The sequence below is a fragment of the Tursiops truncatus genome, chromosome 15 (genome assembly GCF_011762595.2).
Source record: "Tursiops truncatus isolate mTurTru1 chromosome 15, mTurTru1.mat.Y, whole genome shotgun sequence".
Lineage (NCBI taxonomy): Eukaryota > Metazoa > Chordata > Mammalia > Artiodactyla > Delphinidae > Tursiops > Tursiops truncatus.
This window is the reverse complement of record NC_047048.1, coordinates 9,866,536-9,883,085: the sequence shown is the minus strand read 5'-3', so window position 1 is coordinate 9,883,085 and position 16,550 is coordinate 9,866,536. Positions and strand designations below refer to the sequence as shown.

At 59.2% G+C, this 16,550-nt stretch overlaps 1 protein-coding gene across 7 annotated transcripts in view; it reads right to left on the bottom strand.

The window, feature by feature from the left end:
• GTF2IRD1 (GTF2I repeat domain containing 1) overlaps positions 1-16,550 on the bottom strand; it is a 112,318-nt gene that overhangs the window by 62,828 nt on the left and 32,940 nt on the right. For 5 of the 7 annotated variants that reach the window (XM_033838989.2, XM_033838985.2, XM_073792026.1 and 2 more), the window contains exons 2-8: positions 14,706-14,834; positions 11,835-11,976; positions 8,846-9,001; positions 6,858-7,041; positions 5,730-6,040; positions 4,562-4,651; positions 3,081-3,164 (exon numbers count right to left, since the gene is read on the bottom strand). In XM_033838989.2, the coding sequence (XP_033694880.1) occupies positions 3,081-3,164; positions 4,562-4,651; positions 5,730-6,040; positions 6,858-7,041; positions 8,846-9,001; positions 11,835-11,976; positions 14,706-14,828 (1,090 nt within the window). In that variant the 5' untranslated portion in view covers positions 14,829-14,834. The remainder of the gene's footprint in view (positions 1-3,080; positions 3,165-4,561; positions 4,652-5,729; positions 6,041-6,857; positions 7,042-8,845; positions 9,002-11,834; positions 11,977-14,705; positions 14,835-16,550) is intronic. The other 2 variants (XM_033838988.2, XM_033838987.2) reach the window with 2 other exon arrangements.

Genomic DNA, 16,550 nt, shown 5'->3' with positions numbered 1-16,550 from the left:
CTTGGCCCGGAGCTGGTAGCTGAAAGGGCGAACCAGGAGCAGGACCTGCTCGTCCTGGATCTGCAGGACTGTTCAGGCTGCCAAACATCCCCACCCCTGCCACAGGAACCCCCAGTACTCATGGGGGCGGGGCGGCGGGCGGCAGCTTCTCCCCAGGGCAGCGGAAGGGACAGCTCAGAGGGAGCTCTGGCCTGAGGAGGGGCAAGGTCTCAACCACCCCAAGCCCGACACTCCTCCTTGGATTTGGCCATGGTGGTGGGCCCAAGTGCTGACCTCCAGGAAAGGCTCAACATTCTGGAAACATCCAGCACGCACGACAGACTGGAAGACTGGCAGCTGTCATGCCCGCAGCGGTGGGGCAGAACCCACCCAATGTGGACAGAGCCAGCCCTCCCCAGCTCCCCTCTCCCGACTCCCCGCCCTGCTCACACCTGTCTAGGGAGGGAGGGGAGAAACTTGGGTACAGACAGCCCCCTGCAGTACGGGGCCTTGCTCAGCCCCACCCCAACCAGGATGGCCCAGCCCACCAAGCCCACGTGACCAAGCCTCCCAGGCCCCAGGGTGGATCAAAGAACACCTCCTCCATGAAGCCTCCCCTGACTCCCCAAGCCTATTGAGAAACCTCACCTTTCTCTGAGCTGTCCTCCCCTTCTGAGGGCCCCCACCCCTGCACGTTACTACATACTCGAACGTACTACCGAGCACCACTGCGTGTACTGCAGACCCACCTCAGCCACTTGCTGAAGCACCTTGAGACCAGAGTTGGTCTGAGTGCCTGGCACAAAGTAGGGGGCTCAAAACGCGATTAGAGGGACTTCCCTGGTGGCGCAGTGGTTAAGAATCTGCCTGCCAATGCAGGGGACACGGGTTCGAGCCCTGGTCTGGGAAGATCCCACATGCCGCGGAGCAACTAAGCCTGTGTGCCACAACTACTGAACCTGTGCTCTAGAGCCTGCGAGCCACAACTACTGAGCCCACGTGCCACAACTACTGAAGCCCGTGTGCCTAGAGCCTGTGCTCCGCAACAAGAGAAGCCACCACAGTGAGAAGTCCGCACACCGCAAGGAAGAGTAGCCCCCGCTCGCCGCAACTAGAGAAAGCCCGCGTGCAGCAACGAAGACCCAAGGCAGCCAAAAATAAATAAATTAAAAATAAAGTTAAAGAAAGAAGACCCAACGCAGCCAAAAATAAATTAATTAATTAAAAAAAAAAAACCAAAAACGCAATTAGAGGGTTGGAAACATCCCCCACTCCTGCGAGGGGACAGGGGCTGGAGGCTGAGCTCATCACCAATGGCCAACGGTTAAATCAATCACACCCACTTAATGCAACCTCTGTAAAAACTCTAACCGAAGGGGTTCAGAGAGTTTCCACGTGCCAGGAGGCTGGTGCACCCTAGGCTCCATGGGGACAGAAGCTCCTGTGCTCAAGACCCTTCCGGACCTTTCACCATGTACCTCTTCATCTGTATCCTTTGTAATAAACAGGTCAAGAGAAGCAAAGTGTTTCCTCCCTCAGTTCCGTGAGCCATTATGGAAAACTGCCGAACCCGCGGAGGGGGGTCCTGGGAACCACATGGGTGTGCAGCCAAATTGGATGGAAGTGTGGGTACCCTGGGGACCCACTACCTGTGACTGGCGTCTGAAGTGGGGTGCTGCCTTGGGGCACTGAGCCCTTCACCTGGGGAGGGGTCTGTGTAACTCCGGGGAGTTAGGGTCAGAATTGAATCGAGTTGTAGGGCCCCCAGCTGGTGGCCACAGAGAACTGGAGGGTTGCGTGGCGTGGAAAACCCACACTCCTGCTGTCAGAAGTGTTGTGAGTAGAGAGAGAGGCTTTTTCGTAGCCAAGCAGGAGGGGAGGGAGGGCAGGGAGGGCAGTGAAGCCCTACCCCGGCACGTCTGGTCTGCTCATGGTGAGAAAGCCAATGTTAGGCAAGGAGACTGGCCATCTCCAGGGCATCCAGCGAGTGTCCGTGGACTCCCAGGGCAGTGCTCTCCCCTCACCCGCACATGTAGGCGGCCCGGGACCCTCCTCTCTGTCCCTGCAGCTCTGGGTGGTGCCCCTCCCCCCAGCCCCCTCCCTTGGTCCCATCGTGCAGAGGGGCTGCCCCAGAGAGGGGCTGCGTGATTCAAGTGGGGTTCAATAACATCACGCCTGCGTGATGAGTGATCTGTGGGTACCTGCGTCATCTCCGCAGTGACTGACAGCCACCCACCCTGGCCAGAGCCACGCTGCGTCTGACCATTGAGCGGGGCTTATAGACGGAGCGCAACAGAGGCTGAGCGAATAAGTGAGAGTGAGCGAGGACTGCTGAGGGGACAAAGGAGACCAGGTGTGGGAGGGCACTCGGGGGTCCCAGGACCCAGAGCGGGAAGGGCTTACAGGTCCATCTGGTCCAGCCCCTGCTGTCTAGCCAACGAGTGGCCACACTTTGCACTTGGCTGAAGCTCTACCACGTGGAGGGCACCCCTGCCCCGGTTACCACCTGTGTCTGCTGCCCACAGTGCAGTGAGCCGACACGTGCTCTGAGCTCGGCTCTGTCCTGGGTGCTGGGGGCACAGAGGGGCCGGTGCTGTCCTGGCTTTCACGGGGACAGATACAGACAAGGCGCATCAAGTGTGCGACATGGAACAGAGAGGGAACCATCAGAGCTTTAAGAGCTGAGTCTTGATGAACAGGTAGGAGTCTGCCTGCAATACGTGCAAAGGGCACGCTGGGCAGGGGGCACGGCACGGGCAAAGGTGAGGAGGCAGGAGACAGGGTGGTGCGTGGGGGACTTGCAGGCACAAGAGGCCAACAGCCGTTTTCCCGGATGGTCGCCACCGCCCCCCCAAGCGGCCCGCCTCCCACAGGTGAGCCAAGGTCTGGGGCTTTGCCATCAGTCCTGCCCCCTGGAGAATCTGGAAGGGAAATATTGACACAACCACCCCCTACCCAGACAGGAGATGACATTTGCGTTGACGGCGCGTGAAGCCAGCATATGGCTCCCACCGTCATGCTGGGGAACACGAGCGACTGCCACACAGTGAGATGCTCGGTGCGCTGCTGGGGCCACACCACGGGCCGCGCCGCCCACTCACCATATCTGCTGTTAAACAGGATCTGCACACACTCCCGGAGCGTGTTGATGTCCTCGGTTTCTTTTATGAAGGCGTCCCACTTCTCTATCAAAACACAGGAGGTACAAGTGAGGGCCCGTCGGAGCAGGGACCCCACGGCTTGGCTGCCTCTTGCCTCTCTGTCCACCCCCATGGCCCTAGCTATTGCGCAGGCTCAGCCCGTCCATCCTGGGCCTCTCCTGAGTCTTGACCTTGAAAACCTAACCCTCATGCCTGTGCACCCGGGGTCTCACCCAGCTTTGGCCCTGTTGGAGTCCCTCGAACCCTCAGCCCTGCTGGCCTCTCCCATAAAACCAAAGCCTCTGCTTCAATTTAATATTAATAACTAGAGCGATCATTTGGTTCATTAAAATTATAAAAGGAACATCTTAAATTTATTAAGCACTTATCTGTGCTAAGCACTTAATATGTATAATATCCTAGTTAATCCCTCAGGACAATGTGCGGAAATAGATATTATTCCCATTTTGCAGGTAGGAAAACTGAGGCTCAGAGAGGCTGAGTAACTTGCCTGAGATCACCCAGCTAGTATCTGGTGAGATCCTATCTCTGCTTGTATCTCTTGCCCACCACGGCCTCCCACAATGCCCTTCTGCCTGGACATCCAGGTCCCCTCCCTGCCTGGGATGCAGCTTGTTTGTGGCAGTGGTGGTCTCCATTCTGATCCCAGGAAACTAGGTTTCTTAAAGAACCTTTCACTGAAGGTGAGGCTGAGACCTCCACAAGGCAAAGTTGCTGGAAAGTCTCACTACATCCCTTTTTGGTACAAATGAATCCCAAACCTTCTGGTTCTCTGTTCTGTGTGATACTTTTAAAATCTGTCTCCATATTTTTTTGACCCTTGTTCCTTCATGAGGTGGAGTTTAATTCCTCTCTCTCCCTTGGGTATGAACTGGACCAAGTTCCTGACTTCTAATGGGTAGGATATGGCAGAAGTGACAGTGATTTCTGAGGCTGGGTCATAAAAGACGTGGTTCCTTCCTTACTCTCTCTCAGATCACTAACTCCAAGAAACCAGTCGCCACGTTTTGAGCACACTTAAGCAGCCCTGAATAGGTATCCTGCCAACAGCCACATGCGTGAGCTGGAAGTGGATCCTCCAGCCCCAGTCGAGCCTTCAGATGATCACAGCCCCAGCTGACATCCTGAGAAATTCTGAGCCAGGACCACCCAGCTAAGCTGCTCCCGAATTCTCACCCACAGAAACCGTAAGGTATAAATGCTTGTCATTTTAAGCTACGTTTGGGGGCAATTTGGCATGCAGCAATAAGTAACTATTATATATTGGCTTCACTCTGGTTTCACCCGCAAGTCCCTTGTGTGGTGCCGTTCCTCCTTTCTCTCACAAAGACCCAGTGGACACACATCCATTTCAGTAATAAGCACCACCCCAGTCCTGGATCCCCACTCTGGTCAGGGTGCTGCCACGGGCACTGTCCTACCTGACTTGTCATGGACGATGGAGAAGAGGATGCGCTTAGAGGCATGGACGTTCTGAATGAGAGGACCGCCAGGCCCAGTGGGCTTCTGTCCTGGACAAGGGAGCGGAAAGGTACAGGTTCCAGGTGGGCCCCAAGAGGGGTTCCCCAGATCTGGCCTGAGTGCGCGGGCTGGGGCTCTGGGGTAACAGTCTCCCCCACCAGGGAGAACCCAGGACTGGGCCCTGTGATCATGAACTCAAGGCAAGTTCCCTGACCAGAGGCCCGAGACATCCTTTAGCAGCGTGTGCTCTCCGAATGGCAGATCGGGGAGGGCAGGACGTCCCAGGTCACATTTTACAGATGGGGACACTTGTTTCAGGCATATAAGTCCCATCCCCCTGCTCAGCCCTCATGGCTGTGGCGGGGAGGGGGTGTCCTTTTTTCTCCTTCTCATAATAACAATAACAGTTAAGTATAACTTATAAGCACCTACTCTGTGCCAAGCACTGGACTCGCTGCTTTAATACAGAGGTTCTCAAACTTGAGCACCCATCGGAAACACTTGGTGGACTCGTCAGTCTGCAGGCAGCTGGGGCTCACCCCGCCCCCAAAGTGCCAGATTCAGCAGGGCTGTGGCTGGGCCTGAGAATGTGCATTTCTAACGTGCTCTGTCATTTCATCATGGTAACAGCCCAGCGAGACAGGTACTATTGGCATCTCCATTTTACGGATGAAGAAACTGAGGCTCAAAGAGGTAGAGATTTGCCCTGGGACACGTAGCCATTAAGTACAGGGGCCAAAATATGGACACAGGTCTTTCTCATGTCCAGCTGTTCCTTTTCTTATGCTTCCAGTACCCCTAATCCACGCTGGGTGGAGGTAGTAGGTGCTCATTAAATGCACGTGCCTGATTAGCATGTCTACTCTCTCCCTCCATAGACTCCCCTGGGAGTCCTTTCGGGCATCTCTTGGTCCCAGGCAAGGATACTGTTCACAGATGACTGGGCAGAGGCCCGGGGTCTGACTGAGTCCGAGCTACCACACCTTCTGTCCCGCCCCAGCTCCTTGCTCCGACGTGTCCCCTGCAGCCCTGAGCACCCCGACCCGCCCTGGGAAGCTGCCCCTGCATGAGTGACCTCTGTCCCCCACCCCCCACCCCCCAGACTCGGGAGTCCCAGCAGCAGCTTACCACAGCAGTCTGGGAAGTCTTGGGCAGTGGGGGCCTTGGGCTCAGGCCCGGGCCGGCCGAGGCCCAGGTCACTGGAGGCAAGAGGGCAGGCGGGTGCCTCCTGCTTGAGCTCCCGCGCGGTGCGGTTGGCAAGGGCGGTGCTGTACAGGAAGCTGGCCACGGACGAGGAGGTGGCGGTTGGGGGCAGGTCCTGGGGTGGCCCCTTGGGGGCCTGGCCGTGCAGGCCACAGTCCCGAGACCCCTTGGCTATCAGGGAGATGCCATTCAACTCCACCAGGGCCTTCGAGTCCCGCCCGCCATCCTCGAGCGGCCTGGGTGAAGGAAAGGACACAAGACAGCTTCATCCACCTGTCCCACCAGGGGTATGTCTTCCCCGAGCCCTCCCTCTGCAGAACACGACAGCCCGTGAAGTATGCATGACCAGTCCCCATTTTACAGGTCGGGGTGCAGGCCCGGGTGGGGGTGTGACGTGCCCAGGGCCACACGGCTGGGCCATCCAAGGACCTGGGCCCTGCCCCTTGGCCTCTGTGCCCCCTCTCCACCAATCACATCCTTTCAGCTGCAGCTGATCGTCTCGCACCCCCTAATGCATCGCTCGTGCACTGGCCGGCCGCGGTGCCCGAGCCCTGACGGGCCACGTTCAGCCCTCAGGCTGCTTCCTGGCTGCCCCAGAGATCGGTACCCTCCCCAGCCCAGCCTCCATGACCTCATGGCCCGTCAGTCCCTAATGGAGCCCTCGGCTGGCAACCCAAGCAAGCACCCACGATGTGGCTTCCTGCCTCCTGCTTTTGCACGGGCTGTTCCTGATACCTCGAGTGCTACTGGCGCTATTTCTTCCCCAACCAAGCCTCTCTGCAACACAGAAGTCCCCCGGGGAAGACTTCCGTGACTCCACACCTGGCTCAGAGCATGCTCTGTGACTGAGTTTCTGCCTCACCTCTGCCATCGGACTGGGAGCTCTTACAACCAGGGTCCCCTGTGGGAGTCTTAAGTCCCCTGCCCTCGGGCAGGACAAGCGGCCACGAGCGGCTGAGCCCGCACGGAAGCAGGTCATCGCCCGGCCCGGCCTGGCCCCCGGGGTCCAGCCACCCGGCCCCGGGCCGCTCCCAGGCGGGCTGCCTCACTCACCTCTTGAGCTTGAAGCGGATCCGGTGGCTGTGCTCCAGGATGGCCATGAGGGCCTTGGGGTCGTACTCGGCCGGCCTCCGGAAGGCCAGGCCCTCGGGCAGCCCCTGCACAGCCAGCAGCCCCGGCTCCCGGAGCAGCCTCTCGTAGGGCAGCGGCACCACGCTGGCCCGGCCCAGGGCCTCGCCTGTGGGAGGGGTCGAGGAGGGGGCCTAGTATGAGACGGCAGCCGGGCTGTGGTGAGCACGGGGCGCGCCCCGGAGCTGGGACCATGCTGAGTGACGCCCTGTGGTGCCGGATCCCCGGGAAACAGGACCCCAGAGGCCCCTTCACTGCCAACCTCCCACAGAATAAGCCCCTGCCGGCGGTGAGGGGGGCGGCAGGGGCTGTGGACAGGGGCCTGCGGCCTGCACCTGAGGGCTGGGGCTGCCCCATCGAGGGGGTTCCCTGCTTCCCCCGCCATTCTCCTCTCTGGGCATCTGGGTGGAGGGGAAAGCAGGCCCCAGGGCTGCGAGCAGGGGGTGAGGAGAGAGGGGTGAGGGAGAGAAACCGCAAGAAAACAGCCACAGGAAGGAAGGGAAAAGGAAAGCGAGGGAGAGGAGGGCAGGTAAGGAAGAGAGGAATGGAGAGGAAGCAGAAGAGAGAGGAGAGACAGGATGAGAAGCTGCTGAGCACGCGGGAAGGGGGGAGGGGAGGGAGGGTCGAGCATCTGGGCTCACAGACGTCTGCTGCCTCCCACCTGGAGCCAGAAGGAAGCCCCTCCCCTCATAATCACCTCTGATTCTGCCCGAGGCAGGCAAGGGGGGTCGGGGCAGAGTGGGCAGGGGTGCAGGGGGCTCTGGGCGTGAACCCTGCATCTGGCAAAAGTGTCTGCAGAGGCACAGCCAACCACGCGTGACAAGTCCTCCCGTCCCCCGGGCCAGCATGCCCACCAGGGCCTCCGGGCCCCCTACCCCTCTTGGCCTCCTCCTGACATCTAGACAACAACAGGAGTCCCCCCACCCCACCCCGACCTTTGCTCCACAGAACCAAAGAAAGGAATAAAGCAAATTAGAAATCATGGGGTGGGACCCTTAGGGACGGAAGGGACCCGCATGAGGTCACCCAGGGAGTGTGAAGGTCACCACTGGGCCAGAGACTCTGCAACCTGACACTTCCCAAGGGAGACCAGGCCTGCCTGTCCCCTCCCCTCTTCCACCCCAAAGGTAGTACTTGGCTGGGCAGTTAGCCTTCACCCAGTCATTCAACAAACACCCTCTGAGAGCCCGCTGTTGCTGGGCTCTGAAGTGCAGGCTAGGAACAGCAGAAAGAGCAGATACAGTCCCTGATCCTGGAGAGCAACTGGGCGAGTGAGGACACAGGGCATAGTGGGTGCCCAGAGGAGGCCTTAACCCAGCTCAGAGCTGGGGGTTTCCTGGAGCTGAGCCTTAGAGAGCAATGCGGCGTCCACCAGACAGAGGAGGGGAAGGTCGGCCCAAAGGTCACAGCAGGTGTGAAATGAAGCCAGAATGAGCAGGAGAATAGGAGGTGGGTCAGCGTGGCTGGAGGGGGCTGGGGACGGGCCGTGGTAGGGTCTGAGGCCACGCCCAGGGTGACAGGGAGCCCGAGCAGGCAGCGGAGGGAAGAGCTTTGTGGTCAGACTTGTGCTTTGGGACCATGCCCTTGGTCACAGGGCAGGTGGGGACAGCAGGGAGCTGGGCTGGTGGCGAGCAGACCAGGGCAAGCCTGGGGCCTCTTCGAGGCACGAGGGAGCAGTGAGCAGCGCCAGGGCAGGGGTGGTAGGGATGGTGGTTCAGGGAACGGGGCTGGGACGGCAGATCCACGCCTGGGGATGCAGAACGAGGGAGGGCTGGGGGTGGGGAGAGAAGGAACCCACGCCTTGAGGTTCCGCCCAGGGCCTGTAGTGGGGCAGGAGGGGGCCTCCTCCTCTGGGCAGGGCTGGGGCCTCCCACCCGCCTGGGGGCCCCAAATGGAATGAGGAAGGATCTTACTATAAAGAACATCAAACACCTCCTCTACCATCTTCCGCAGAAGGTACACGTCCGAGCCATGTTCCAGGGCAGACCGTGGGATGTTCCGGCTGCCACCCTCACCCCGAGGCACCTTCTTGGGGTGCTCTGCCTCCGGCTCCTTCCACGGGGGCCCTCCTGTGGGACACAGAGCATGCGGGGCCATGGTGAGTACTCATCACACCACCAGCCCAGTGAGCTGGGACGTCCCTGCCCTGTGCTAAGCCCTGTAGCTGGGCACCCAACACGGAGTGCAAGTGGATGAATGAAGGAAGAATAAGTGGGTGAGTAAGGCCTGCCCCAACCGCCCTGCCTAGGGCCAGGGCTGCTTACCTCAGGGTTCCCAGTGCCCAGCACAGGGCATTCATCCCTGCTCACCTCTAACTCGCTGTGTGACCTTACGCAAGTCCCTTCCCTCTCTGGGCCTCAGTCTGTGAGCTCTCATGAGAGACCAGATGGGCTGCCTCAGAACTGGGGTTCAACGAATGTCTGTTCCATCACCTACTTCTTTTTCTTTTCTTTTTTAAAAAATATTTATTTATTTATTATTTATTTATTTTGGCTGTGCCGGGTCTTAGTTGCAGCACGCAGGCTCTTTAGTTGCGGCATGTGGACTCTTAGTTGCGGCATGCAGACTTCTTAGTTGCGGCATGCACGTGGGATCTAGTTCCCCAAACAAGGGATCGAACCCGGGCCCCCTGCACTGGGAGCATGGAGTCTTAGCCACTGGACCACCAGGGAAGTCCCCCATCACCTATTTCTGAATTAACCAGTTGAGGCCCTAGTTTTCTGCTCTGCCAAATGGGGAGACAATGGGGACCCCACCAGGAAGCTGAGGGTCTGGGAAGAGGCAGGTTCATGCCAGGCTGGGCCAGGGTGGGGGCCTGGGAGTGTCCCTGGATCCCTGGGTTGGGAAGATGCTAGGCACTGCATTGGAAAGGGGATGAGAAGAGGGCTTGGGGGTGCCCCTCCCAGCTTGGAGTGTGCTCTCCTCTGGGACCTGAGAAGCTTGAAATAGACCAGCCAAGTTCCCGGTGCTATAAATAGCAGATCTGCCTGGCTCTGGGAAGCCAGGTGCACCTGCCCCAGGCCCCAGTCTGGCTCCCAGCCTGGCCATCTAGGGCCACAGGACCCTGCCACTGGCCACCCTACACCGGTCCAGCCCCCTGCCCAGCCTTGGAGAGGGTACAGGTTTTGAGGGCCGGGTGGGAGAGGGGGCTGGCTGGGGAAGTGGCTGGACCCCAGTAACGATACGCCCCAGCACGGTGTGTGTGTGTTGGGGGGGAACAGCTTTCCCAGAAATGGCTGATCCCAGGGTCCAGGCCCAGGCAGGGTCGGGTGATGGAAATGCTAATAACGGTGCGAAAAACAACAGCTGGTGTTTAGTGAGTGTAAACTAAGTGCCAGGCATTGTTCTACGTGCTCGCCGTGTATTAATTCGTTTAACCCTCAGATCGACCCAGGACAGGGTAGCACTGTCCTCCCCTTTCACAGGTGAAGAGGCTGAGGTCCAGCAGGCAGCAGCTGGCAGAGCCAGGATGTGGCCCCAGGTGTCTGCCTCTAGGGCCTGCTCTTAACCCCAAGATCTCTGAGTCCCAACTTCTGGGCTAGAATGCCCGCCCAGGCTCTAACCCCATAGGACTTAATCCACCATGAAGGGGAAGCTGACCTGCCTCGGGAGCTCACCGCTAAGCTGGGGCATAGGCGTGGATGGAAGTTTAGGGCACAGGAAGCTGCAAGGGGTGGGGGGCAGTCAGACATGGGCACTGGGGCGGAGGGGCACCGATGGGGCCGGGGCGGGAGGGATGTCAGTCTGGAGGCTGGGGAGGCATCTGCCAGGCAGAGGGGAGGAGCGAGGGCCTTCCAGGTGGGGAACAGCAGGGACAAAAGGCAGTGGTGAGCAGGGACACACAGAGCCAGGGAACGTGCACTTCAGCACAGTGCAGCCTGGTGAGCACCAGGGATGCGTGGAGGAGAGAGTGCAGAGCCCGGGGCTGCTTATGAGGGGCCCTGACGGCCTAGGTAGCATTGAAGAGGTGGGGGCTTCAGAACGACCCCTCTGCCTCGGGGGTCCCGGCTCACAGCTCTGAGTGCTGGGGCTGGTCTCTTCCGGGAGCGAGCAGGACCCCTTGGCAGGAGTCCCGGGGGTGCCCATGCTGCATCCCTCGTTTTTTTTTTTTTTGGCTGTGCCACGTAGCATGTGGGATCTTAGTTCCCTAGCCAGGGCTTGAACCCGCGTCCCCTGCATTGGAAGCGTGGAGTCTTAATCACCGGACCTCCAGGGAAGTCCCCGCATCCCCCGTTTTGAAGGGTTGCAGCCGAAAGAGCAAACTCCACCTCCATCACTCGTCAGCTGTGTGTCCCCTATGGTTACACTCAATGCATCTCATTTTCTCATTTGTAAACCGGTGATGACTGTTTCCCGAGCCTGCTGGGAACAGTAAACAGCCCCAGCACGTGGCCCAGCCCGTGGCTCTATTTATCACATCATCCCTAACTGCTCCCGTTTCTAGAGCATTTCCTACGTGCTGGACAAGTCCTCAGTCACTTCATCCCCACGGGCCACCAGGAGGCGGCTCCGAGATTCTGCTACTGTAACAGGGTCAGCGCCAGCCTCTGACGTCAGGATAAGCGAGTTCGTGCTCAAAGGGTGTCGCCCACAACAGGCGCTAAGTATTAGCTGAGCACGTGCACTGGGTCCCTGCATCAGGGCCGCACAGGAACTGGGCCACAGTGTCCCCTTCTGTCCACGAGCACAGGAGGCAGCTAGGTCTGGCCTGCCCGGAGTCTCTATCGGCCGAGGGGCTGCTGTGTGACTCCAACGAAAACGGTGGCCGCCCCTGACGACGCCACATTGGGAAGCTTGCGGCAGCCCCTCCTACCCAGTGCCTCCTCCCACACAGGGCCACCCGGTGTTGCTCCTCCCCTCGGGGACAGTGGGGACTGGCCCTCTGGAGCCCCGGGTACTCACGGCAGAACCTGAGGAAGTCTGACTGCAGCTCCTTGCGGGCGTTCAGGAACATCCTCCCCTTGTCGGTGCCGACCACGAAGGCGCTCTCATCGTGCACAGCGACACAGGCCACTTCTGCGTTCAGCTTGGAGAGCGCTGAGCACTGCGGGGGAGCAGGGGTGTGAGCTGGGGGGAGGACCCCCCACTCCGGACACCCCCAGTACCAGCTTTGTGTGAGCCGGGGGAAGGACCCCCTACTCCGGACACCCCCAGTGCCAGCTGTGGGGGGTGGGAGGTGAGCTCCCAGCTGCCCGAGATCCCACCAGCAGCTCCAGGGAGAGGTCACCGTCCCGACGTTCTGGGTCTTAGACTGCAGTGGGAATGAACGAACGACACCCACAGAGCTCGGCCAAGGTCAGGGGAAGAAGACAAGGTTCCAGGGGCTAGAGGAGGACGCGGCCTGTGCCCCTTCCTCCTCCTTGCTCTGGGGGGGGCTTCCTGCCTCGGGCCTGGCCCCAGCCTCAGGGATGATCCTGTCCTGGGCTCTCTCCAAGTCCTGGATGAGGAGGTGGGAGGGGTCCCAGGAGAACCAAGGCACAGACAGATCCAGGCTTCAATCCTGCATCGGCCTCTTCCTGCAGGTCACGCCCTTCTCTGGGCCCCAATTTCCAAATGTGCAGAATGCGGACAAGCGGCCCAGCTCCCAGAGTTGTGATGGGCTTGTTGTGGGGATTCAATGGGGCCCGGCTGGTGGGAAAAAGTCTCTAAACCAGGGCATCCCGTGTGGGTATGAGGCAAAGAGGTTCTTTTTGCAGCCCCAGAGTTGAGATTGGCAGGCCTACTGCACAGGAAGCCCTAACACAGGGGGCCTGCGACTGAGACCACCAGCATCTCAGGCCTACTTCACTGGGAAAACCCTGCCTGCAAAGCTCGTGGCATACGGTCGGTGCTTGATAAATGCTGGTTTTTTTCTGAGTTAGCGCTCTGCGGACAGTCGGGAAGCCTGGCTTCTAATCGCAGTTCCACTGCTGTGTGATCTAGGACAGGTTCTACAACCTCTCTGAGCCGTGATCATGCCTTTAGTGCCAGCTCCGGCTTGCAGTCGCTCCGGTGAGGAAGCTGGGGACATCTCAGGGCCAGCAGGACTGTCCCCCGGGAGCTCCTGGGGGCAGGGATGGTGTTCATTTCCGCCTCTCTAAGATGAAAACCAAACCCCACTGCTCCCTTGCCTTGTGGCAACACTGTATAACAAAGACGATAAACGGATTCAACCGTTTCCAAGGAGTGGCCAGCAGAGCTGGAGGAGAGCCTTCCCTGCGCTGCATGGTCACTTCTCAGCTGAGGAAGCTGAGGCCACAGCAGGGAGTAGACTCACCCAAAGGCACAGAGAATGGGGGTCAGGAGGAAATGCCTGGAAAAGGGTCTGAGGCTGGGCGGGAGGAGGTGATGAACGGACAGCACTTTGGCCCCAGTCTTCCTGCAGGCCGCCTGAGAACCTGGCCCCAGGCCCGCTGGGTGCCGGCGTTAAGTCACTGCCAAGTAAGTGCTGCTGTCACCCACGAGGTCCCTTAGGAAACCTGTAAAGGCCTTGTCGCAGGGCGGGGGGAGCTTGTCTTGTTCATGCCACCAGGACAGCTACAGGGTCACTGGCTCCTCCAAGGACCCTCTGAAAGACCCTCTAGACCAGCACTGGACCCTGGAATTTCTGCAATGATGAAAATGTTCTATTTCTACACTGTCTGATACCACAGCCACTAGCCACATGTGGCCACTGAACTCTTGAAATGAAGCTAGTGTGATGGAGTAACTGAATTGTTTAATTTTCACAAATTACAATTTAAATATCGACTGTCACATGTGGCTAGTGGCTGTGGCATTGGCCGTCGCTGCCTGTGTCAACTGTACCTCCACCACCACACCAAGCTGACACTGCTACCGGCACAGGGCTGAGCTCCTGGGGCCCCCCCTCCTCATGAAGGCCACTCTGTACAGGGGAGGGGTCAAACCCAGCTGGCCTTCCCAGGGGTGTCTACCACCTCTGCCCCAAATACCACCTAAGCAGCCCTTGAGCTGCCTGCAGCTGGAATAGCCTGGAGGGAGGCCCTTTGTCCTTGGGAAACTGTAGACTTTGCCCCTGGGAGCCCACTTTAAAAACTGATCATGCTGTGTGACATCAGGCAAAGTACTGCCCTCTCTGAAGTTCAACTTCACTGAACCAAAATGCAGGGGGTGCAGCTACCTGATGCCAGACAGAATTTTTTTTTTTTTTTTTTAAGACACCTGCCCACCCTCTATCACAGAACTTGCCCCAGGAAAAGTCTACAGGAAAATGACGTTATTATTTTCTCTCTCCCTCTCTTTTTTGTTTTTTTGGCTGAGCCGTGCAGCTCATGGGATCTTAGTTCCCCTACTGGGGATCAAACCCGGGCCCTTGGCAGTGAAAGCTCTGAGTCCTAACTGCTAGACCGCCAGGGAATTCCCTGTTATTTTCTCATTTGGGATAAACTGCTATAGGTTTAGGTACGGAGGCAAGGGTGCCAGAGGAGTGATGCAGTTACAGCCCTGGCTTTAACAACAGGGGTGACAGCTTTCTAATGAATCACTGACGCATTACCCTCCAGGTGGCCTGCTGGGAGGCAGACTTGTGACCATCCCAGGGACGGGACGTCAACTGTAAGAGGTGACGAAACGAAGACAGGGTGAGGGGGCGAGGGGGCGAGGGCTGGAGTCCCACACACTTGACCTCACTTAAGCCTCCCACCCCCGGCGTCGGCAGACGGGCCTCGTAGCAGACGGGGACTCTGAGGCTCAGGCCGGCGAGGGCTCCTGTGAGCAGCAGAGCTTACGAAGGCTGGCTGCCCCGCTCCTCCCGGGACGGGCAGGGGCCCTCACCATGGAATCTAAGGCAGACACGAGGCTCGTGATGATCTCGTCTTTGCGGGCGATGGCGGAGTTCCAGCGGTCAGGCCCACAGCCGTTTGTGGGGACGTCGCAGCGCTTTCCCAGCAAGGCCATGGTCGCCTGGATGGAGGAAGGGAAGAGGCGGAGGTGGCCGTGGGCCATAGGACGTGGCATGCCACCACTAACCCGCCAGGCCCCCGGGATCCCCAAGGCCACCTCGACTTCCCGGGTGGGACAAATCAAGAGCTGGCCTTTTCTTCACCTAAGGGTCTTACATGCATGATGGGGTTTGAGCTCTGACAGGCCTGGACACACAGCACCTGCACACAGGTGTGGGAACAGACAGCAGGATAACGGAGGCGGGTGCCTCAGGGCACGTCTCCCGAGTCTGCACCCCCACAGCCAAAGCCACAAGCAGTGTGCCCGGCAGGCCCTAAACGCCAACTCTCCCCACGCACACCCCTCTGGCCATGGCCCTCCCTTGCCCACACACCCTCCATAGCGCCCTGCTGCCCACATTAGCTCCTGACTCCTCAGCTTGGTATTCAAGGGTCTAGACTCTTGTCCCTCGCCTCAACTCCTCCTTATACCCCATGCTCTAGGCACTCTAAGTGTCACCATCCTCCAAACATATGGACATCCTTCACGGCTCCTCAGCTGTCACCAGTTCTGTTCTCCCTGAGTGCCCTCCCTGGCCCCTTTGGCATCTACTGACTGCCCCCTTAGCTTTTTTTTTTTTTTTTTTTTGCGGTACGCGGGCCTCTCACTGTCGTGGCCTCTCCTGTTGCGGAGCACAGGCTCCGGACGCGCAGGCTCAGCGGCCATGGCTCACGGGCCCAGCCGCTCCGCAGCATGTGGGGTCTTCCCGGACCGGGGCATGAACCCACGTCCCCTGCATCGGCAGGCAGACTCTCAACCACTGTGCCACCAGGGAAGCCCTGCCCCCTTAGCTTTTAATTGTCACCTCTGCTGGAAAGGTGCCCCGGATTGCCCCACCTCCTGCCCCTTCCTGCCCAGGCTGGTCAGGTGTCCCTGGCCTCCCACCTGTCCCCAAGCCCCCCATCACAGCTGTGTATCAAGTCACATGCTCCCCGGGGGAAGGCCACCACCCCAAGGCCATGGAATTTCGGTCTACTTCCTGGCTTCCAGGACTGAATTTCAGAGGTGCAGAGAGATACCACGGGGCAGAGGCCCCTTCACCTCAGGTGAGGTTTCCCCAACATAGGACGTTGCCCCTCGTCATGAGGTTCCCGGAAGACAGAGCTGTATCCTCCCCCCTTGCTGAGGCGCCCTCAGATCAGGGCGTCATATCGGGGCTACAGCAGGCAGGGAACAAGTCTGCTGGCCCTGTATTACCCAGCCGGGCCTGGGCCCCACTAGATACAAAGGTCAGCCTCCCTCGGTCCCCGATCCATCCTGCCCCTCCCTTTCCTGACCCAGGAATCAGGTCCAGGGGGCCCACCCACAGGATGCCCCAGTGCCAGCATCTTCCTATGGGGCAGCTGTCCCCTCGCCAATCCAAGCAAAGGAGAAGGTAGAGGGCAGAGGCAGGAACGCTCAGTTTCCCTCCCCGGGCTCAGACCTTCTAGTGCTCTGTGCAAGGGCCCCAGGTGGCCAGTTCAGGGGTGGGATCAGGGAACAGAGCTGCAGGCATCGGAGGGAGCCTGTGAGTCCTGCCCTCTCTGCTTCTTGGGGGTAAAGGAGTCTGTGCATGTAACTGGGGTTGGGGGTCGGAGGTCCTGGGTAGGTGATGGCTGGGCCTGGCACCTAATATAGTGCCAAGTCCACAGTGTCTTCTGCCCCCTGGACTGTAAGCTCTATGAGGTCAGGGACTGG